General features: G+C 40.4%; 1 protein-coding gene across 1 annotated transcript; it reads left to right on the top strand.

Moving 5' to 3' along the window:
• Nucleotides 1–2,057: 2,057 nt before the first annotated feature.
• LOC140241244 (synaptotagmin-5-like) lies at nt 2,058–18,727 on the top strand. Its single transcript, XM_072320996.1, has 9 exons — nt 2,058–2,152; nt 11,914–12,173; nt 13,680–13,750; nt 15,003–15,142; nt 15,595–15,795; nt 16,185–16,412; nt 16,974–17,106; nt 17,702–17,889; nt 18,611–18,727. Exons 2-9 carry the CDS (start codon nt 11,920–11,922, stop codon nt 18,725–18,727), a joined length of 1,332 nt encoding a protein of 443 aa, XP_072177097.1. The 5' UTR covers nt 2,058–2,152; nt 11,914–11,919.
• The last annotated feature ends 5,706 nt before the right edge of the window (nt 18,728–24,433 follow it).

Raw genomic sequence — 24,433 nt, 5'->3', positions numbered from 1 at the left:
ATTACCCTTTAGCCTGTGTATAATAATTAAATTCAGTTACCACGTGCATTGCGTGACTCGAAGAAGTTAGGCGTCAACAGCCCTACGACAATAGAAAGGAAAATATTGCCATACATCGCGGTATTATACACTGGTCCTCCTCTCCAGTTTAATGGGAAATTACTTGAAAGAGTTTAGGCTCTTGATGAGAAATTGTGTCTTTGCAATGCAAGGCCTAATGCCCCGAGAATGAGTGTTTAATGAGGTAGGGGCGCCTTTTGATTAGAGGGTTGACGTTAACGACACGGCGAAGAGCAGTCACCGTAAACTGCATTGTGCGTGTCATCTTCGTGACACGAATGGGATTCATCACCGTGGATTCAATTTACTGCAGTTTAACCCACTGCCCGCCACAATAACCTCCTCTCTATGTAGGTATTTGTGTGAAATGTGTGCACATTTGATTCAATGGTGTATAAAGGCTTAAGGAGAAGATCCCCGGTGTGTAGATTACGTTGCCGTACCATCAATGTTCTGCTATAAAAGCCGCTTGATTGTAAAACCGTGCAACATGGAATGATCTCATTATTCGCACCTCCTTGACACGAATAATCTTACACGAAAATGCCATCAATCAGAATGACGTGTCGACATTCTCAGTGTCACACACACACGCACACACACATATATATATATATATATATATATATATATATGATTATATATAAATATATATATATATATGATTATATATAAATATATATATATATATATATATATATATATATATATATATATATATATATAAAAACTCATAATGAAGAGAAAGAGCAAGGGATCAACCGGACCGATAATTATCTTCAGAAGATGTGAACCGATTACTTGAAATTTGTTTGTGTGTGTGTTTTGGTTCGGAGAGTCACTCACATCAAAAATGTTCGGCTCTCTAAATCTACATGAAAGAATGTATTATAATAAGATGCTATGAAATAGGAATTTAGTTTTTTTTTTATTATTTGTCTGATTTGACAGGTACAGGTTGGTAAAACAGACACTATCATTCACGCAAATGTATAGTATTTGTAATGGTTAAGAATATCACCTCTAGGTGCCAGTGCATGCTTGATTGATATATATTGTTGATGTTGATATGTACCTATATATACCTATTTAATATGTATATGTATGTGTATATATATATATATATATGTATATATATATATATGTATATATATATATATATATATATATATGTATATATATATATATATGTACAAACGTATCATAATATACATGAAATTTTAAGACAACATAAATAGTGTCAGTCCCAAATGTTTGTAGTAACGCTAAAAAAAAAAAAAAAAAAAAAATCACCTTTCCTTCACCATCCTCATATCAAAGCAGGCCCTAATTATTATGCTAACCATCAAACCACCAGTTGTGCCAGTCGTCTTTCTGACTGGAGTAGTCTAATTGAATAGCAATAGTATGTTGCTGACATTCTTACATGCACATTCAAAGGTTTCTTCGCGTCCGTGTATCGACGAACGCATTGCTTTTGCGCATCAGAAGTCACTCCCAGGTCGTTCAAGAAATGGAAACGCGCACTTGCTATTTCGTCACACACACTCCTCATGAAGGCGAGTCCATTTGTATTATGCTTATCCTTTGTTTAGCCTTATAATTAAATACGGCTACAGCCCCATTCGACCCCCTTACATGAAATGGAACAGCGTGCTCTCCGGTTTGCACTTTATGTTCGCGCGCTACTTGATACTCGCACTGCCGAGCGAAATTGGTCGCACTTAAGAGAAGCTGCGAATATACATTTGCCTTTGTAACTGAAAACGGGCACGTACGAGTGGTGCTCCCCCTTCTAACAGTTCGAATAGATGGTTATCGTCATACTGCATTTTTGTAGCGAGCTTCGTGTGTACCGTACCACTGTGCATCATTTTGACGCCGGAGTATACTAGGTATAACGTCAAGCCTAGTTCTGGAAGTGGTGGCTTTGTTTTTATCGCATGCAGCAGAAACGCTACTGTTGCTCCTCGCTTCGTTCCGTGCTATGATTACGAGGGAAGTGGGTTGGCCTTATTCTGGGCAGCTCTGAGTGCTCTCGGTTGGACTTTCGTGTTGCGAATTTGCTCTGTTGGATTCAGCATCGAAAGTGGTGAGTAGATACGCATTATTTTGGCCTTGCTTGGATACATTATGCTTTCAGCGACAACTGCCTTTACCTGAAACTCACTGGTAATGCATTCGCCTCCCTCCCTCCCCCCTTCTCTCTGGACGTCGCTCACGAAAATCGGGCTTTTCTTCTCTCTCAATATGCTGTGTTAATAATAATTTATGTGCTTTGCCGGGCCATGTACTTCTTCCGACTAAAGACGGATTATCAAATGTCTTTACTTAATAAACGCTGGGATGCCATTTCAGAATTTCAGCACAGAAGCAAAATCGAACGAGCCTGTATGTTTAAGCGAGCAATAATGAGAGTATGATAACGCTCATTAATCTATGAATTTACTCTAATATTGATCATAATCATGGTTATAACTGCTTTGCGCTCGTCAAATTGTATTTTTCTCTATCTTATCACCTGTATAGATGCATACAATTAAATTTCATCTATCAATGTTATAATGTACTCTTGTATATGATACGTCAAAGGTCAAGTTCTATGCATCTGTCACCATATTACACTATCTATACTTTAATGACCGTATAAATGAAAACGAGTTTGATGTATGGTTAAGACTGCCTTTTTATACAGAGGTAGATGCGTTTCCGTTACTAACAATATTAGCCAGGTGTCTTGTAATGACTTAACACGTGATCACGTCTCTTCGACTGTTTCTTAATCATGCTATACTCGACGGTGTTTCTGTGTCAGTTGATTGGATGTTCGTGACATGGACTGCCTCCTTATCTTCACATGTGTTTTAAGTTTGTATTTTGTCTGCCGTTGTCTTATAGGGATTATACGCGCGTGTGAGGGCGTGCGTTTCCGTCTAATAAACTTCATTTCGCGCGTCATTTTGATTAGCATGCGTATTGCGTCTTCCATCGATCGTTCCGTGAGTTTCGCTCCTGCATTTGTGTTGTTGTTGCTTTTTTTTTGCTTTCTTGTAAGGAGAGTCGAAAGGGTTGCCAAAGTGTGGGCAATGTGTGTGCTTGCAAAACATTAATTTACCAGCTGCGTGTGAAAGTTGCACATCCCTGCGCATGACTTTCATTGCAAAGAAGCGATGATTGAGAGGGACGGAAGGCAACAAAGATACTGCGAGAAATAAACAGAAAGAGACAGAAATATATTTTAACCAAATTGTGAGAGAATAGAGGATTAGGAGAGAGGGGAGGTCGAGAAAGATAAAATGAAATGTATGGGGGGGGGGGATAAAGAGAAGATTAGAAAAGGACGGGGTAAAGAAAGAGGAAGATTACAGTTGACAGATAATGAGAGGTAGAGATACACGGGAAAAAAATACTTTGCCAAAATCGCTGAATTTGGTTCTATATCTGTTTTGTTTTTGTGCAGGGCAAAGTGCCTGCCATCTTTTGATTCTCCCCCTGCCCGAAGCCCCCTTCAATCTATCCATTTCTTTTAGCCAAGTCACTCCGCGTTAATGTCGACCGGGGGCCCTGCTACACCCGCCATTCTCTCTCACTGTATTAACCTTGGACGAGATATCGTGATTTCATTAGTGCGCAGTCGTGCGTCTCCGAGAACCCGGATATTCATTCCACTGGCCATATATTCATTTGGCGGGTGAATCCATCATTAATAATGTTTTCTCTCGCACCAATCCCATTAATTCACCGCGTGCTATATTGATATTTCGTAACAATTGGGACTCAATACACATACACGTATCAATCATCCGAGACGAGCTGATGTCATAATGTACGAGAGGTTCACATTCCCGTGACATTTTTTTTTTCTTTTGGTTTATCGCCATATTTTATGTATATCTGAACACACACGCACACATACATTAGACAAACAATTAACACGGAAAGCATTTGGCACGATATTTATCACGCCTCAAGGTTAGTGGTTAGTGATAAATATTGCTCTAACAAGCATTTAAATAGTCTGGATAAAAGCGTGACGCCAAGAGAAAAGCGAACTGTATGGTAAAAGCGATTTGTTTCGTTTCGACATTGCTTTGCAGTTTTATAATTCAGGGCAAAACTTGTTTCATTCATCTGTGCTCACTGTTCCTTTTCATGAAAAGAAATATGAAAAGTGAAATCAAAGCTTGTGGTGTGTCTCAACTTTGTTAAGTCAACTAAGATGTCCATGCATGTTTGTCCTCACATTATATTACATTATAGAACTGTATAATGAGTTCCATGAAAAAGATTAAACATTATCGATTATCGTCAAGATCATAAATCAAGAGTTTCCTGGTTGGTGTATTTTTATGAGACGATGGTTTTCACAGTTTTTGTCAAAATATCCGAACTATTTCAATGATATTCACATACATTAATACAGTGAGTGTGCACGCCAAAATATTTAGGCTTCAACTACTTTACTGTAACATAAATTCCCACTCTTTAGTTCTGTCTCAAGATGAATGAAATGATTAGTTGGTAAACTTGATTTTTTTTTTTTTTTAGCTGGGATGTGAGCAAAACATGCTTCTCTCAAATTGTCAATTTCGGTGCTAAATTTGGGAAAAAACCCCACTTGAAATTTTAAAGTTTAATAGCTTTGAATTTGTCGTCCTGAAAAATGCATTTTGAGCAGGATGTCAAGAGATTTTTTGCTGTTGCTGATTCTACATTCATCTTCAAGCTTTGAATGCGGTTGCCTGTATGGACGACGAGATAAGAAATCAATGAGTTCTGTACTCTTAATTTGCACAAGATCTCATTTTGTTCAAATAAATTTGCCTAATCCCACAAAATGATATCGTATTATACTACAATTTGCTTTATATTTCGGATTTCTGTTTATCACTATACAACGTCAGGCATTTTCTCTGTGTTACGTGTGTGTGTGTGTGTGTGTGTGTGTGTTTCTGTGTGTTTCTGTCTGTCTGTTTGTGTATGAGTATGGCAGTGTGTGAGTTGAAGGGGTAAACATCGATTTTTTTTTTCTGTGTATAGTTTCGTCGCCAGTGTGCTCGACAAAGTGCAATTTTCGCGATGAAAATCTTTACTCTCTTTCAATCAATTAGTTCTGCCTCCGCCAAGATACATTGAGCGTGGACAACGGTCGTGACACTGTATGTGCACCCACTCGTCTGTTAATAAAGTGTTGTTCGATGTTCACAAGTCTTAATTCAGCAGCTTTCTCTGTACAGGGTCCACATATTATTGTGTGTAAGAGTGTGCGTACGCTTCTATCGCGGGATTGTGTGTGTGTGTGTGTGTGTGTGTGTGTGCCTGATTGCATGCGGTGTGTATCCATCTGTGAATGACAGTCTGGAAATTTCAGTATGGGCCGGTTGCCATGGCAACTGAAGGGCGCATTTGAAAACGTGACCATAGGCTGCCAAGGAAGTGACCAAAGCAAAACAGCATGATGATTCTTATATTGGTGCGGCGCGGTTTTACTAGTATAATGTACTTCTGCTGATTGCAACGCTCATAAAAGATGTAAGTACTTAAAGTGCATCGATCTTGTTCCCATGGGAACGATGAGGGATCCCTCCAGGTTTCGAGGAAAGATATCTCCAAGGAATAAACCTGTAGGTAGGCAGGCAATTGCAAGGAAGCGTTTCGAAATTTCAAGGTACTGTTCGTACTTCCTGTCACGTAGTGATACACTTTGTAACAGACGATTCATAACATTTTTAAATGCTACATTTGTCCAAACACTTCGTTTTTTATCATTGTCTTGATAATGTGATAAAAAGGTTACAGCTGATTTCTCATAATATGATTCAACAGACTGTCTATCGTATCTATCCCTTCTTGTTTCATATTTTCACATTTCAAAACGTGCAAATTAATCCATATTTTCAAAGTTATTAATAATGGAGATGGTAGCGGCAATTGTGACATCTGCGACAAGATAGAACGAACAACTATATTGGCGTTGGGCGAGGAATTCCTGGAGGGCAGGTGTTTTGTTTTGTTTTCAAAGTCAATATTACCATTGGGAAACAACGCAATGAATAAACCTAATAATGTCTTTTCTTTCCTTCAAACCATTACTTGTATGTGAAAATATGACTCTCTGTCCCAATGTTATTTTGTATATAAGAATATACATGACACACACGTATATACATGTACATAATATACATTTACATGTTTTTCATAAGGCCTATCTACGTTTAATATATGTATAGCACACAGAAATATATTTCTGTCTGACTGTGATGCCAAGAGGGTGGACGATTTTAATGTCAAATTGCTGCAGACGATCTTGTCCGTGAAGGTTCCATTACTTATCCAACTGCTGGCTGCTAGAAAAAAAAAAATGATTACCGGATTCCTCCGAAAGGTTGACCTGGAAACGAATCGCACATCGCCTGGCGCGTGGAAACAAAAATGATCACCTAATGTGTTTTTATTAATCACCTATAACATTTATTCAAAACGAGCAGGCAATTTCATTTTTCTTGTGGTAGTTGACGAGCAATCACTGAACGATTAAATGAACAACATATTTATTCACTGGCAAAAATGGCACATCAAGATACATCAATAAGTTCCTTATTACTTTAGCGTATTTAGTACTTTGAATAGAATAGTTTCTATAATGAAAAGCGGTGGGTTTTTTGGGGTTTTTTTACGCGACAAGAAAAAATATAAGGTCACCTCTTTTTTAGGATCAGAAATGACGTCTGAAATAGAATGGCTGATCAGGACTGCAATAACCCAACTAGACAAGTTTGCATCAGTCTTCGTATGAGATTATTTGAAGCGAGCCTTCTATATGAATGCTTGATACACCAATTAAATTACAGTTAATGCGCGAAAGCCATGCCAATCCAGCCTATTTGGGTTGTAACGAGAGCGGCGCCCTCCAGGTATCCGCCGATATTGTTCATTGTACTATATTCTTGTGAACTTGAACGCGTATTTACTTTCACTGGCCTGGGATTTCAGTCGATAAACTGTCGGGTTTTGCCACGATATTTCATGTGCTGTTTAGATCAAGCAAAGCTGTTTGCCTTGAAGATATAATTCATGGGTGGCGATTACTAAATGGGAACAATGAAGACATAGGCCTACCGTACATTATGTAAAGCTACTTGACAATTCACTTGGATCTTTCTATATACCCGCATTACACAATGACAAACACACACATATGCAAAGTTACACACGCACACATAATATACGTTATGAACAAAATAACGTGCGTATATTTCATTTTTTTTTTCAGTTTCCACACAAATTACCCTTGTAGTATTACATCTGTAGATCAAGAAATAGTAGGAAATACTTGGAAATGCAGTGTACACACATTGAACTTTAGATATTATATATATGATACATAATAATATTATATGGTGCCAGATATATAGTGCGTATAAAAAAAGGTAATTCAGCTTTAGAAGGCTACTATTTCACATTATTATCCATACAGAGGGTTTTTAGAGCAAAAATACAAGTGTTATTTTGTCGACGCAGCTCATAACCTCCGACCCACTTAGAAAGTTTTTTGAACTCGACCAATATTTTTTTTTTTTTTTTTTTTTTTTTTTTTTTTTTTTTGCCGAGGCGACCAATATTTAAAATATTGGACGACAAGAGGGGGATTCCCCAAAGTTTTTATAAACTGCACCGTGGTTGGTTGAGATATACGAAATTACTCGGAATATGAAGTAAAAACGTCTGTAATTGGTCAATCACGAATGAACTAAAATAGGAGGAGAACATACAGCACTCAGAGACAGAAAGGGTAAGTGAAAATATTCTTTGCTAAAATCCTCTGCAGGATAATAATGATAATATTGGATGTCCTATTTTCGGTCAATACAAGGAAATATTGGACTCGCTAAGTAAAATATTTGTGCATAGCTCGTCCAATATTTCCTTGTATTAACCTCAAGGCCATCCAATATTATATAAATATTGTCAACTATGGAGAGCACATTGTAAGTAGTGAGGAAAGAAGAACTCTTCTTCTTTCCATCGGTATTTAATTGTGTTGGCAAATGATATGCATGACTGAGAACATTAAACTTGAAAGAGAACTACACTGACAAGATGCACTATCCAAGTCTGTCTGGAAGAGCGGGGAAGGGGGTGGAGCGGGGAAGGGGGTGGAGCGGGGAAAGGGGTGGAGCGGGGAAGGGGGTGGAGCGGGGAAGGGGGTGGAGCGGGGAAGGGGGTGGAGCGGGGAAGGGGGTGGAGCGGGGAAGGGGTGTAGCGGGGAAGGGGTGTAGCGGGGAAGGGGGTGGAGCGGGGAAGGGGTGGAGCGGGGAAGGGGGTGGAGCGGGGAAGGGGGTGGAGCGGGGAAGGGGGTGGAGCGGGGAAAGGGGTGGAGCGGGGAAGGGGGTGGAGCGGGGAAGGGGGTGGAGCGGGGAAGGGGTGGAGCGGGGAAGGGGGTAGAGCGGGGAAGGGGTGGAGCGGAGAAGGGGGTGGAGCGGGGAAGGGGTGGAGCGGGGAAGGGGTGGAGCGGGGAAGGGGTGGAGCGGGGAAGGGGGTGGAGCGGGGAAGGGGTGGAGCGGGGAAGGGGGTGGAGCGGGGAAGGGGTGGAGCGGGGAAGGGGGTGGAGCGGGGAAGGGGGTGGAGCGTGAAATGGTATCATGAACGAACATTGACACGTTTGTTTTTTAGGGTTTCCTCCTAACCTTTTTATGGCCCATAACCTTTAACATGGCCCCCGTGTCCAATTTCTTGGTCATCCCAACAAAGACCAACCCATGACAATCCATTTTTCTCTCTTCACTTTTAAGAGCATACATGGTATGTAGCTGCGAGCTATATGCTGAATATAAGCATGAATAATGGACTGTGTGGGTCGACCTATGTTGGAGTGACCAAGTTATTGGAGACGTCATTGACCATGAAAGGTTAAAGGAAACACTAAGCACAATCCTGCAGTCGCGAAGGATTTCCTGTCTATTTTGATTACTTTCATTGACAGATGTCATCCATTTCAAAAAGACGTTCAATGTTCCGTCATGATACCAAACTTGTAAAAAGTGCAACTTGTCATTGTTGTCTTCAAAAGTTAATGTGCTCAGTCATGCATGACATAATGTCAACACAATATTATAGGTACCAATTTAAAGAAGAAGAGTTCTATTTTCCTTACAACCAACATTGAGCTCTTCATAGGTGACAATCATGAAATAGTAGGCCTCTAAAGTTGGATAACTTTTGTTAATATTTTATACGCACTGCACGGTATAATATGCATCACATGATATTATAAAATGGGTTCAAGAATGTAGCCAATTGGAAGCGCTGAAATGAGTCACGTGTGCGTGGATTAATTTCTTAGTAAATGCACTAAGAAGAGTCTCTCTTCCACCTCCCTGGCCTGACGTACGTCACAATGTTTACACTAGCAGTGCGCACTCAATCAGTTGTTACAAGAGCGTCACGCGCTACTATGCGCGCGGTCAATCCTGTAAACAACTTCTAGTTCGGGCCGCGGGCTGCCACAACAGCCGGCGGCCTTTCTTGTCCATAACACGTGGCGTACGTATACTCTTATACGTACGTACAGTACTTATGTGCGGGATTTCCGAGTGCGACGTGCGTAAATGTTTGGGACGAACATCTTCGGACATCTTGATTTTTGAGCGAGTGCTACATGTAGCTGACTGGTATTGTCCCACAAAGGTACGTGAATAATGCTGTTAGTTTTCGACCCATTTTATAAAACAAATGATGCACAGGATTATTTCGTGGCGTTAGTGAAGGTGCGGCACTCTCGAGTATTGACAACGGTTGCAAACATGCACTCGGCTGCGCCTCGTGCATGTCGCACCATTGTCAATACTCTCGAGCGCGCCGCACCTTCACTAACACACTCTATCCTGTGCATCATTTGTATATTATTGCACTTCAGCCCCCCACCTACAATAGATTTCTCAAGATATTTGAGAAAAGAAAGGCATGCTTCTGTATATTTTGCTGGGTTTGTTGTTGTTGTTGTTGTTGTTGTTGTTGTCGTCGGCGTCGTCGTCGTTGTTGTTGTTGTTTTGCTTTTAAGGAGTATGCCATGTCGTAATAGTAACGTGAAATGTTAATCCCAACCCTCATGTGTTTTTATTTAATCCCTTTGTTTGTTTGTTTGTTTGTTTTTAGCAGACGACAGTTCGTTATTTGGCCCCTTTTGTCTCTCCCACGTATACGGGGAGTTGAGGTCAGACTCGCACGATAAATATCATTCGTCATATTTACATCGGCTAAGGATGTCACTCCCATCCATCTAAAAACTGTACGAAAAAATAAAACAGATTAAAAAAACAACAGCAACACAGAGGTTCAACGCCCACCACTCTCCTCTCGCTTGCATTAATCATTATACTGATCTCGATAGATGCTGGTCGTAGGCGGCGCCCTATGCTTTCGAACCCCGGCCGCTGTCACGAGCGTGGCGGTTATCGCATTAAAAGATCAGGGCTTTTAGAAATAAAACACGTCGTCTCTTCTTTGTCTATGCATGCTTTCGCACCGAAATAAACGTGATACGGGGGCCACAAAAATAGATGTCTCTAACGTGACCTTTTCACTACCACTTTCATCTAAGCGCTCAGAATGTATGCTGTTTGGTGATAACAGATCAGCCCTCTTGCCCCTGTATACAGTACAATTCCACGCCACATGCTCCAGTAGAGAAAAATCAGACATATACAGAATGACAAATGTTTCACCTAAATTGGAAGCAAAATAAGAATGCTATGTATAGAGTGTTTAAATTTCCAATGTTTTTATGATTCAATCTTTGGTGGCAAACATCACATTGAATTCGGGAGAGTTGATGATGACACCATTACAAAACTCTCCAATAAGCCAGTTCGTAGTTAGCCCTGCTAATGACCTTTTTTGTTTTTTGTTTTTTGTTTTCGTTTTCTCAGTCGGTTAGGGGCACTTCACTCGTTTTCAGAACGAAAAAATGCATAAACTTTACGTAACAATTTATAGGATTCATCAATCCTGTTCAAACAAATTACAAGAACGAACTTGCGTAGTCCAGATGACCAAAATGATTTGTCAAGCAACGCTTGGGAAAACATAAATTTCATTATATTTTGCTTTGGATAGCTATTGAATGTATTACCAAACTCTTTCGGTTGATATTGCCAAATGCCATTTTTACTGTCAGGTGGATTTGCTTGCAAGCGGCATTTAAAAGGATTACATGAATAGTCACAGATGCTTATCCCACTGGATTTAAAAACTAATATGCCTGTTGGTACGAATGACCTTTTTTTTTTTTTTTTTTTTTTTGCTGCTCAAGTTAAATGGAACTGCGAACTGGCTTATTGAACAGTGAACAAGATTTTACAAACGTCCTTCTTGGTTTACAATCAGTATGAAACAATTCTTTATCCTTCCCATCAAATGTTCTTGATTAAAATTACTTTCGGTTTCATATCAATAGAAGAGATGTGAGGTGTTGACGTCATCGTCTCTGCCAATCTACGTGGATTTGGTGAAAACTTATCAAATGAAACATTCAATGAATTTCTTATTTTTCGTGCGATTTTCTATCGTCTGAGTTCGCTTAATCTATGATTATTGACTATGTTCTATCACACTTTTACAGCGGCGGATGGGGGGGGGGGGGGCGAATGTTTTGCTTGTCAGCTGATTAAACCCGGAAGTGGCACCAGAAACATATTTGCTCTCCCCCCCCCCCCCTTTAAGGAATTCCTGGATCCGCCCCTGCTTTTGAAAGAATTAGAAATGACACCCAATTGAAATGAAAATCTTGATGTGATAAAATCGAAATCATAACCCGTATACTGAATGTCCTCATCTTATTATTTTTTTTTACAGTGAGCCATGGAATATATCCTCCTCGTCGCATCGATCTCAGCCGCGTTCACCCTCGGTGTTGTCATCGGGGCCCTGGTGTGCGCCTGCTACGTGCGGAGGCCGAGGCGACCCCTGCGAGGCGAAGAGAGCTGCAGCAGCGACGCGGACATCGAGCCCGCGGCTTTCCTTCCGTCGCTTCCCACGCCGGAAGATGAAGGCTTCCATTCCTTACGCGGGCAAAAGAGGGCGTCCTTCAGGCGACTGGACGCGTCTCTCGACGGGTACGTGATATTTTTATATCAATTTATTGTCTGTTTGTTTGTATGTATGTGTCCGTAATGGTAAAAGAAAGTGTAATTATAATTTTTGCCTAATATTTTCATGTTATTGTGATTATCTTTTTTTTTGGCAGGTATAATAGCAAAATTGTAAGACTGTAAATCCGCAAGATTAAAAAAAAAATCTTAATACGGATAAGTTGGACAAATTATATAAAAATAGTTGCATAATTTACAGTCATACGTTTACATTCAAGGTAGGTTGTTTGCAAACACCTGGAAACCGATGGTTACCGGTTGCACACCAAGTCGCAAAACAGAAACAAAATAGTACCATGGTTGGTTACCTTACCGATAAATCGATCGGTAGGTCCACTGGGCTTACGACCGTTCGTACGCCTTTTCCCCCCTTTTTAATGACATTTAGACTTTTTTTTTTCCGCGAGATTCTGAAGTGTCACACACTACACCCTTAGGGTGAGCACATTCTCGTAATCTGTCAGTGAGTTAATGCCAATCGCAGTTCTTCGTGTTCTTCGCATTTAATGGAACAATGGCCACAGGACGAGCGTATATGGCTGTTTGTCTCAACTTGCCACACACTATGTCTGCCAGAAGGAAACCCACGTGCATAATTATTATTACGTTGAAGGTCTCATTACTACAGACACTTCCACCTGCGACCTGAGATGGCTCTGTTTTTGTATGTAGCACTAGCATTTTAAAGTGAAAAGTCAGCTTTTAATCGAGCCCCCAAAATGAAGTAAATCACATACACACACACAGAAGAGAACAATGTTATTTAGATTGAGAATGAAATGTGAGTTGTCCTTAAACAAAGGAATAGATTTCAGTTATTGTCAACCATGATAGATATACAAATGAAATGAAAAGGTCATGAATGTGTTGGCCTAACTAAACAGCTTCACCATCTGTTCATAATCAATGATTCTCTTAATCAATAATTCGGGAATTATAACCACGTCCCTTCACACTATCATCGTTGCAAAATCGCGACAACGCAAAAGCAGTTCATTGGAAATAATGCACCATCTTCTTACATTCTCGTCACCCAACGAAAGTTTATGCAGATTTGTGTCCAAGCGATTAGAGAGAATGTTGTCAACATCTATCTTCTGGAAGTGTTCTCATGGTTCTCACGAAACTTTCACCATACAATTGTTTCTCCTTTCACTGTACTTCAATGACTTGTGGAAGTTAAGTTTAACATTGTGTAGAATTTCGTCTTAACGTATTTGGCACAGTAAGATGAACTGACACCAAGCTGCATTACCCATAAGTTGCACGTTTTCACCCAAGTCAAAGATGTGATGGTGTTTTTGAAGTAGTCTGCTATTCAGGTTTATTGCTCTTTTTGAGGGTCTTCTGTTTGTTTGTTTGTTTGTTTGTTCGATAAAATCGTTCAATCATTGGTTATGTGTTATCTTAGCGTTTTTGTAGTCTGTTTCTGATTGTTAAACCTTCGATATCGTGCTCATCTTTTCCCAGATCGGAATCGACCACGTCATCGTCCGCGCCTCCCCTGTCACCGTATCCAGCGAGCTTCACAATACCCCGAGGTGAGCTGCAGTTCCTGATGAACCCTCTTACGACCATTGAATCGACATGCTAATGCCGTTGCGTGCAAACGGATGGTCAATGGTACTACCAAGGAGGTACCGCCTAGTACCTCCTTGGTACAGCTAGAGTTAAAAGTTGGCAAACAAGAACATTTTCATTTAGTAATACGGACCAAAATGTCGGTGAAAATGCTCTTATTTTTCCCTCAGTTTTGGGAAGAATTTCTAGGTGTCGTCAAAATAATGAAAATGTTGGGTTCATTATTAGCATTTCTTTCATGTTCTTTTTTTTTTCAAGAGATCATACATCATTGCAAATGCAGTGTTCAATACGTGGTTAAATGCGATACAGGACCCTGATGTATTAAATCTAAATGAACGAAATAATGGATTAAGAAATCGTTAACAGACAAAAAAACAAAAACAAAAAAACAAACCAAAAAACCGCATGATCCGGTAAGATGTGTCAGATTGGACACCATATTCCTAGCAGTAACATGGCAAACAAAGAAAATGCAACGTCCACCACTGCTTTGCTGAGTTTTGTTCAGTGTTATTGTTCTTGAGAATACGATAAACTTGCTGGAAGTATACTGTGTACTCAGACAGAAGCTGAAGCTCTACCATTTCCCTGCGACTGAGCTTTTAGAAACATCAACAATAGAATGGAATGAGTTAATTTCCCTCCCACGCACAAACACAACTAGAATCCGAAAACATAATGCCGCTTCAGGGGTTCAGAAAAAAACAAAAAACATGATAAATAGATACATTAGTTTTGTCCGTATAAATTACCTTGCTCGGCAAACCTTGCAACACATAAGCAGTGCTTTTGTGCTATTGCTGCGCAACACAGGTCGGCTGTTAGACATATTTAATGGGAATGACATTTCTGAATTATGAACGAAACATTAGGTTCGACACCTACTTAACGAAGAAAATATAAATAGAGGAAGATAGGAGGCAAAAACATAACAAGTGAATGTCGAAGGCGCATTATGAGTACGTATCATGACGTGGAAGGTGACAAATCACGTATCTTGTTCACGCAAACGTCAACATTACGCGTAAATCTTCGCTTGGGGCTGACTGCAGATGAACGGAGCACGTTGTTCACAACGTGCGCTCTAATAGTATTCCCTAAGCAGATTTCAAAGCAGCCGAGATCATTTATTCATCTTTCTCTCTCCTACTCTCTCTCCTCCCGCTCTCTCTTTCTCTCTCGACTTCAATCTGTCCCGACTCATGACAGCTACGTCGTCGGTGCTCAGCGATTCCAGCGTGTCTCTGGAAAAACCTCAGGTGCCGGTGAGTCCAAGGACGCCCTCTATGAGCAGAAAACTCGACCCTGCCCAGCTGGATCCGAGTTCCCACATGTACAAAGAGATCACGGTAAGGCGGAGTTTCGTCGTTGCCCTTGTTGCTGTTGTTGGGGTTGGTCATTTTATCTTAGTTACTGTTGCTTTTTTTTCCGTTGTTGTTCATAACGGTGTTTATTCTGTTTTTTTTTTTTATTTCGATGTAGATGATCTACACTTTAGAGAAATAAAGAAAACAGTCTGTCATCATTGGGACACAGTCATGGCATAATTGTTCAGATTTCATTTCTTTTTCTGACATGGACGTCATAACTGCCGTTAACATCATTTCGTTTTAGTACTATTTTGTTTATTGTTTTTCACCACCACACTCAATGAAACAGAGCAAATTGGCGCATATTCCTGTTTATACTGACGTTGTATTCACAACTTTAGATTAATCCAACAAACGATTGCTATCAAAGTCTGACCAATGCAAAATCAGGAGGAAGATCAACAATCAATATGAATTTTCTTTCATCCCAGTCACAGAAAAGGAAAGTCTCGCAAGAGGGACCCACGCTGGGCGTCATGAACTTCTCGCTCAAGTACAACGCGGAGATGGGTCTGCTCACCGTGCGTCTCATACAGGCCCGTAATCTGCAGCCCCGCGACTTCAGCGGGACGGCCGACCCGTACTGCAAGGTGTTCGTCACCCCATGGGCTACCAAGACGCTACAAAGCAAGGTAAAATGGAGTGGGTATATTTCTCTGATACCATATATAATTATTGTACCTTGGGAGAGAAACTGAAAGCACGGTGGTATGCTGGATAAAGTGTACTGGATACAGTCAATGCTTATCGGAAATCGATTCTGCAATGGTCTGTTTCCGAACAAGAGATCCCTGAAATAGTAAGCCTATCTGGTAGGATCGAGATGGTATATTGTGCGAACTGGATAGGATTCGAACCAACACCTCCTGTTCGGAGTCGAGAGCCTTATACACAATCCTACACTGCTTCCAAAGGGTCTTTCGCTGTCTCAGTCTGCACCCCCGTCCCCCTCTATCTGTTCTCTCTAAACGATTCACCCGTTTTTGTTTTTGTTTTTGTCTTCTTTAACTTTCGCTCACAGGTTCATCGAAAAACTGTTTTCCCGGAGTTTCGGGAGAGTTTCGTTTTTGACATTCCCGAGGCGGACATCCACCGGCAGACGGTTCGCGTCCACATCTACGACTACGACCAGTTCTCGCGGGACGAGTGCATCGGAGTGGTGGACCTACCTCTGACCCACGTGGACCTGAGTGAGAAGCTTGAAGTTTGGAAGGGCATCCGGGCCCCGCCCTCCGTTCGCGGATCTCAGGTAGCTATCATGACTCAAATGTGATCGTAATTATGATATAATGATTTTGCATAATATCTATCTATCTATCTATCTATCTATCTATCTTAGTAAGCAAATACATTCATTGACATGTGTGTGTGCGTTGTGTGTATGTGTATGTTCGTTTGTGCGTGTGTGTGTTTGTGTGCGTGGAGAGAAGAGAATTACATTATGATTATAACATTACATTACATTACATTATAAGTATAAAAATAGTGAACGCATTCCTTCTTCTCGTAAAATTGGACTGAGATTTGAGGTATATGCGAAAAATGGCAAAAAAGATCACTTTTCATATGAAAAACATTTCACCACGTAGATTGATATTCCATAGCGAAAGCTTGTATAAGCAGTGTCTTTACTAAAGTGGACTTAATAAAGACCTGCCTTTTGCGTATTGTATGTGTATATGTGTGTATATATCTATCTATCTATCTATCTATCTATCTATCTATATATATATCTATCTGTCTGTCTATCTACCCATCTATTCATCCATCTATCAACCCATCCATCTACACATTTATTTTTTGTAACCAGGGTCTAGTCCAGGAGCTAGGAGACCTCATGTTCTCTCTGTCCTACCTGCCTAGCGCTGAGCGCCTCACTGTCGTCGTGATGAAGGCTAGGAACCTTCCTACCGTCAACTCAGCTGAAGGGAAACAGACTGCAGGTTCGCTTTAACTCCTTCTGTATCAATGGGTCATACAATGTGCACAAATTTCACACACAAACCTATTTATGGGCAGGTATTACGATGTGGCAAGCAAAGGGTTGAAATGACATTTCAGTTGCAAACTTTGGTCACTCATCTGTTTGTTGTTGTTGTTTGAATTCAATCGACGTCGAGTTAGTTTGTTAATATATTTCAAAGCCATAGTTATGATTTAATTGTTGTTTTGATAATACATTGGCCTACATAGTATATCATTTACATTTACTTAATTAGTGGTGTCATTGTTTGGTTATCATTATTGTTATGAATATTGCTTTTAACATTATTATCGCTGTACTTGCTTAGTTTTAAAGTGACCTTCTTCTCACTATATTCCATATTTTCTTCGTTCTTTTTTATCTGAATCGGAGTCAAGAATACACACCATGCTATCTTATAATGATCATTTTGCGGATTGTTACTTTTGAGGAGATGCAACTTTACATTTTTTCTTTCAAACTGCGCTATATTCACATCTTCGTAAGACTTTCCACTGGTTAGCCTGGGCACCTTTTTCACCATTCCATCTGTATGATTTCAAACCTCTTAGCAGACCCGTACGTGAAGGTCTCCATCTTTTACGTCAGCAAGCGGCTGAAGAAGAAGAAGACATCGACCAAGCACGCCACCCGCCAGCCCGTCTTCAACGAGGCTCTCGTCTTCAACCTCGACACCGACTTCCTAAGGCACCTCCGCATCGAATTCCAAGTCATCCACGAGAATCGATTCGGCCCCAATGAGGTAACTAAAAATGATTTTTGTTTTTATTCAAAATATACTCAGGGTCAGTCAGGGATAGCAATCATACGGATTGACGAGTATTTCGAGAAAGTATTGGCGAAGTCAGTGACCACGGACAGGCCATATATAAGTCAGCAAAATGTCCATGGTGAAAAAAAAAATCGACTATACAATAGAAGGCACAATACACCAAACTACCCTGAACATTGAAGTTGTTGCCGTGGTAGCATTAATTGTTGTTTTCTTTATTCTCTCCTTTCCCCCTTTTGTGTAATATTTGCAAAAAGTATTTCTGAAAATCCCCCCCGAGTTACATTGATGGTATGACCAAACTACCCTATTCACTACTGACTGTGATATCATGTCTATTACTGAACCAGCCTGCCTCTTTCTTTACACCTTGTTTATTTTGATTTAAGAATACAACCCGCTTTTAAATCCCCTTTATCCTCCGAGGAGAAGTAAAGAAGTAATGGTGATAGAAACAAACGGAAAGAGTACAAAGCAAATAATCATAATTTCTTTTCTTATTTTTCTTTGATGATGGAAATAAATAAACTATTGAATTGAATTGAATTGAATTGAATTGAATTGAATTGAATTGAATTGAATTGAATTGAATTGAATTGAATTGAACTGAATTGAATTGAACGACACAAACGGACAAAAACAGACTGACTGTTGATACATTTATGAAATACGTTTTCGAATGTTATTGCAGATCTTGGGTCGAGTGGTGGTAGGGCCGGAAGTAGAAGGAGAGGAGCTGGCACACTGGACAGACATGATGCGCTCTGGTAGCAAACCCGTTGCCAGGTGGCACCGCTTGATGCCCTGAATGGGGCGGAGTCAGTGCAGATTGGAGCTAGGGACGGACCACGCCCCCTACCTCTATTTCTCTCTCTCTCTCTATCTCTCCCCCTCTCGGAAGTTTTTGTCTGCACATGTGCGACGGGTGCAAAACAAAGCAACCAAATCATCGAGATTCATGCGCGTTGTGATTGGCACATCGTTCCTGTCGTCTGTTCTGCACTCCATTCTGGTTACTTGGCGGGAAATGAGTCAGAATTTCGAACTATGATGGAGACTATATAAGAGGAAAAAAAAGGAAACATTACACTGAAAAGCGATTGATACCTGCACTGTGCACGGAAATGATCACTTATGGTCGGACTATTTTGAGCATGAATGATGAACGATTGTGAATCGGGATATTGTAATACGTCAAAAACTGATTAAGAAACATTAGTGAGTGGCGTACCATGGAAGTTCACCAGTCATCACGTCAAAAACGTTCTCAAACAATGAGATAAAGGATTATTTGTGATCTGAACAGTTACACCGAATTCGTTCGTGCTGGATTGCAACAAGAAAGCTGCAAAGCCTGGAGTATTCCACCATGTTGCGGTTGACTAATTGTGTGGGCAAATACGAGCGCTTCAAACCATCTCGGAAATGAATGAATGCCCTCACATCCTCGAGAAAACAAATTCAAAACGGAAACAGATTTGGAAAAGAAAACTGACGGTAGTAAAAGTGTGAAGCAAGATTCCAGTTAGTATTCAAATTAAAAGGTTCATCGTTTCAATTGAAAAGTAAAAAAAAAAAAAAGAAAGAAAGAAGTGATGGAGTCTTTTTAAGAGAGCTGTGTTATTTTCTGCATGCGGACTTGCACGTTGCAGGTCGAAGTGTGTTTGCTGAATACTGGGCATTACCGGGGGTGACGATACCAAAAGAAACAAGAAATGTGTTTCGTGAAGTGATGTGCTTGAAAGGAGTGATTCACATTAAAAGGTTCATCGTTTCAATTGAAAAGTTAAAAAAAGAAAGAAGTGATGGTGTCTTTTTAAGAGAGCTGTGTTATTTTCTGCACGCGGACTTGCACGTTGCATATCAAAGTGTGTTTGCTGGATACTGGGCATTGCCGGGGGTGACGAAACCAAAGGAAACAAGAAATGTGTTTCGTGAAGTGATATACTCGAAAGGAGTGATTCAAATTAAAGGTTCATCGTTTCAATTGAAAAATGAAAAAAAAAAAGAAAGAAGTGGCAGTGTCTTTTTTAAGAGAGCCGTGTTATTTTCTTCATGCGGACTTGCACGTTGCAGGTCGAAGTGTGTTTGCTGAATACTGGGCATTGCCGGGGGTGACGATACCAAAAGAAACAAGAAATGTGTTTCGTGAAGTGATATACTCGAAAGGAGTGATTCAAATTCAAGGTTCATCGTTTCAATTGAAAAGTGAAAAAAAAGGAAAGAAGTGGCAGTGTCTTTTTAAGAGAGCCGTGTTATTTTCTGCATGCGGACTTGCACGTTGCAGGTCGAAGTGTGTTTGCTGAATACTGGGCATTGCCGGGGGTGACGATACCAAAAGAAACAAGAAATGTGTTTCGTGAAGTGATATACTTGAAAAGAGTGATGTATTAACACAAACGGTTGTAATTTGTCACAAGGCAATCAAGTCGAGTGCTGTGATAATCACACTCTGAGAGGGAAACGAGAGAAAAAACCAGTGACGTTTGGAAAATTTTCTGCCGTGATGCACTTTTTGTTTTGTGTTTCCTACAATCCAAGTAAAACGACATCACTCCACTTAACTTACGATTGCTGCTTGTGGAGATTCTATTTCATTGTTTTTGCTTGTTTGTGGTTTTTTTCTCTTTTATTTTCAATGACCATTCGCACGTGGCAAAGACTGACGGTCTTCCTCTATTCTGGAAGAATTAAACGAAGCCGCACCCATGTAGAAACTTCACATTTGCAAGCGATCCTGACACGGAGTACGAAGCGCTACGAGCGCTCTATTACGAGGTGAATTGGTAATGCATGGCTTAGAATTGCAATTCAATGAACGGAAGAACAATTGACTCAGGTGCTACTTAGAAAGTCATATGGGTATTTATAGTTTATACGTGTGAATTGCTGAATGACGGATATAAGAATATCCATAACATCATAATAGTGCGAGTCGGAAGGCCGCAATAGGAAGTGAAGGTGTCGTGCTTTGAATCAGGAATATGAACGGAATGTATAACACTTCACTACACGCATAAACAAGATGAATGTCTATTCTCAAACACATAAACGCACACACACACACAAACACGTACGTGCACGCATACACACACAAGCACACGATAAACGGAAAAGTACTTGTACAGCACACACACACACCAAAAAAAAAAAAAAAACCCAACAGGCCATTGCTTTAGTTTGTTATTTCTGCATCACTCAGTGCATTCTTAAAGTTCTTCTGAGAAAATGATGGAAAAGCTGAGTGAATATGCTTAAATTTAGCCGCATTTTTATTCCCTCTGCGTCATCCCGATCCCTTGCATATCTCCGGAATCGTAAAACATGCGTGATTTACGTTGTCAGGTTTTTATTATTATTATTATTATTATTGACCACGCTTAATAACAAGCCAAGGCGTAAAACTATTGCTGGAAAATAGTCTGAGGGAGTTGAGGTAGCGTGAAGTATATTCACGCCTCTGAAGGAGAAATGAGTGTAATTTTGTTATTTTTATTTTGAGCTTTCGAATGTGTAAAAGACGTGCCTGTCGACTACCATTTAATCTAAGAATGGAATAAAACAGGAGTTTCAAAGAAAACCGATATCTTTCTCGTCTATGTGATTTTATGGGGATCATCAAAACACTGGCCATTCTGCTGAATTGGTGAGACATCTGATTTTACATGATGAGAAGAAGTGACTGCGGAATATAAGTATTTCACATTAAAAAAAAATAATGATCACCAGTGCAGTCTTTCGAAAGAAATGCACTCTTATATTGTTTGTTTACTTGTTTGTTTGTTTTCCATTTCTTAAAATCATACGAGCAGAATTGAAGCATTCTACATTTTAAAAAAGTACCAGTGAAGTCTGTCGAGAGAAATACACTCTTGTACCATAATATTTGCTTGTTTTTATTGATAGAGTTAAAAGCTTAAAATACACGGCTTACATATGATCAGAGGTATATGGCAACAGACTCAGCACAAATTGTTTTCTTTTTTTTTCAAGGGATTGGTGTTTTATAATGCAATTCAAGCACAAAGCAGCTTTTATAAAATAAACATGAAATGTACATACTAAAAGTACAACTGTTGATGTATTTGCGTCTGTCTGTATGTGTGGGTGTATTGACTGTGTAGACATTTATCTGTGTCTTAGGAAGTCTGCATGTGTTTGCGGACGTGACAGGACATTTGCTCCTGCGACAATTGCTCCGGACTTATTTTCTTCAAGGACTTAGGGTTAGGGTTGTGGATAGGGTTCTAGGCTTAGTTTGATGTGAGGATTAGGATTAGGGTTAGGGTTCTGTTTGTGGGTGGAATTTAAGTTTAGCTTAGCAGATATTTCATGGGAGCAATTCTTTCATTTGCCTCATTTGTCCTAGGCTTATCAGATTATTGCTCCATCGGGATTCAATGTCTTTTCCTTCGAGATCTCTACATGGTACTTTTGTTAAATTCAATTTTCATCAATACGGAAATGTATCCCCGCTGAGATCCTTAGATTGTGTTTCCTTTATACTTGTTCCTTACATGCGTATTTGTATATTTTTGTAGCGTTTTCGAGTATGGACTCGAATGAAATGTCATAGAACCGTTTTCGGGGGGGGGGGGGTGTTATAGCTGAGTAGATAACACCACGGATTATAAATCACGATGTTCCTGGTTCGAGACCCATGATGGATGCAATGGTTGCGCCCCGGGAAGGCATTTTATTCTTATTACCCAGTTCTTCGAAAGGGACTAAAGCCGTCAGTCCAATCCCCTTGGTTGCTTGCTTACAAGCGTTCATTGCTTCCTTAGTGGTCACGTGAAACTAATCAATTCAAATTAAGTCAACAACCGTTCCTGCTGTTAGCCCTGCCGGAATATATTCAACACCGTAAGTTCTGAATGTGCGTGTAAATCATCATCAGTTTATTTCAAGTTTTGCACGAAAGCACTGTTATGCATTATAAATGTGTGCGTGTGTGTGTGTGTGTGTGTGTGTGTGTGTGTGTGAAGGAGAAGGAGATCACGGTGCTAAGCTATTATTGGGAATGGCAAGCGTGGATGATATTGCTGAATGGAATTAGATATGGCATATTATGATTTAAAGGAGGTTGACGGGCTCGACGCCAAGGTTGAACGCCATACAATATTTCTAGTGCTAGCTACCGGTATACACGCATGACGGGAAAATTAGGTTACCACGTGATCAACACAAGCAGCAAGCACAAATTCCTGACAACGCTTTGGTAGTTTACCAAAACTTAAGCATGACTTCGAAGACTTTTCACCACTTGGTTTAAAAATAGCCAAAGACAGCTATCAAACCTACTATCCATTGTGTGACAAAACAGCGCATTCACACAAATGGGGTAACGTTTTATCTCATTTCCCTATTTATAGATGGAACCAAAAATAAAGGGAAATCGTGTTCGGACAAGGGAGTGCACACGCGCCCTGCTACTTCTCTATATTCTCAATGTATTTCCACCGATTCCTTTTTGAGAGGAGACACTCGAAGGAAATAACACTACACAAGATATCCATTCTCTTCTCAGAAACAAGACACACTCTCTGTCAATAAAAACTCATTTAACTGGAAAGAATCATTAATTTAGCTTAGGAAAATTGTAAATGATCTCATACGAGAGACTGGTAACAACATTTACACATTCATTTCGAGTCAATACTCCGTTGAAAACCTCCCACAAGCAACAAGAAACAATCGTTACGGAGAGGGGGACGGGGATCAGATACTCTGGATCAAGTTTGAGTCAAGAAATCCTGTCGATTTTGAGCCAGTTCCTTGAGTAGGAGAGTCTCACCTAGAGTTGGAGTCAATTTTGATTTCTTCATTACTAAGCTCGACTAGAAATGAAAGCCTTCTTTGCCATGGATAGCAGGTCTATAACGTTTGTCCGAAATCGCGGCATAGTAGCAATGTAGAGCAACGGGTTAATGGCCGAGTTAAACCAAACGAGGTCGCTGAGGCGCTGGAACGTTGCGTTGTCTGCGGCACATGCGTTCTCACTGAAGGTATTGCACAGATTGACGAACGTGTAAGGCAGCCAGCAGACTGAGAATACGAACACAAGGAGGCCAAGTGTGAACGCAGCTCGGCGAATTTTGGCGCCTTCACGGTTTATGTGAATGCAGGTAGATTCCGTTTGAGACGGTGCCGCGTGGCCAGAAGATCTCTCAGACATCGTCGGTCTTTCCACCCGGCGTTCTTCCGCTGAGCCATCGGGGCCTATAACGGCAACTTGACTGCGGTACTGCATTTCGTGTGCTCGTAGCGTACTGTCGTCATGGTCGTGTCTCACCCGAAAACTGTGGTTAATACTGGAACCAAACAATCGTGGGTCGTTTGACTTAACACGTATTATGCAGTCATTACTGCTGCCACGAGTAGTCTGCTTGTTTGTCCTGACAATTTCAGATCTTTGTGATTCATAAGAGTCGATCCCATTCGAAGAACACTCGCTCTTCTGACAATCCCGTTTCCCCCGGCCGAAGGCGCCATCATCAACTAGGTAGAGTGA

The sequence above is a fragment of the Diadema setosum genome, chromosome 17 (assembly GCF_964275005.1).
Source record: "Diadema setosum chromosome 17, eeDiaSeto1, whole genome shotgun sequence".
NCBI classification, from domain to species: domain Eukaryota; kingdom Metazoa; phylum Echinodermata; class Echinoidea; order Diadematoida; family Diadematidae; genus Diadema; species Diadema setosum.
Note: the sequence above shows the minus strand (reverse complement) of the source record. Positions and strands in the feature narration are given on the sequence as shown.

Bases quoted from the DNA above. Each gene is read 5' to 3' on its own strand.
- LOC140241244 (XM_072320996.1), top strand. From the start codon at position 11,920: ATGGAATATATCCTCCTCGTCGCATCGATCTCAGCCGCGTTCACCCTC. The intron at 13,751-15,002 runs GTGAGCTGCAGT...GACTCATGACAG, and splicing joins GAGCTTCACAATACCCCGAG to CTACGTCGTCGGTGCTCAGC. The intron at 16,413-16,973 runs GTAGCTATCATG...TTTTGTAACCAG, and splicing joins CCTCCGTTCGCGGATCTCAG to GGTCTAGTCCAGGAGCTAGG.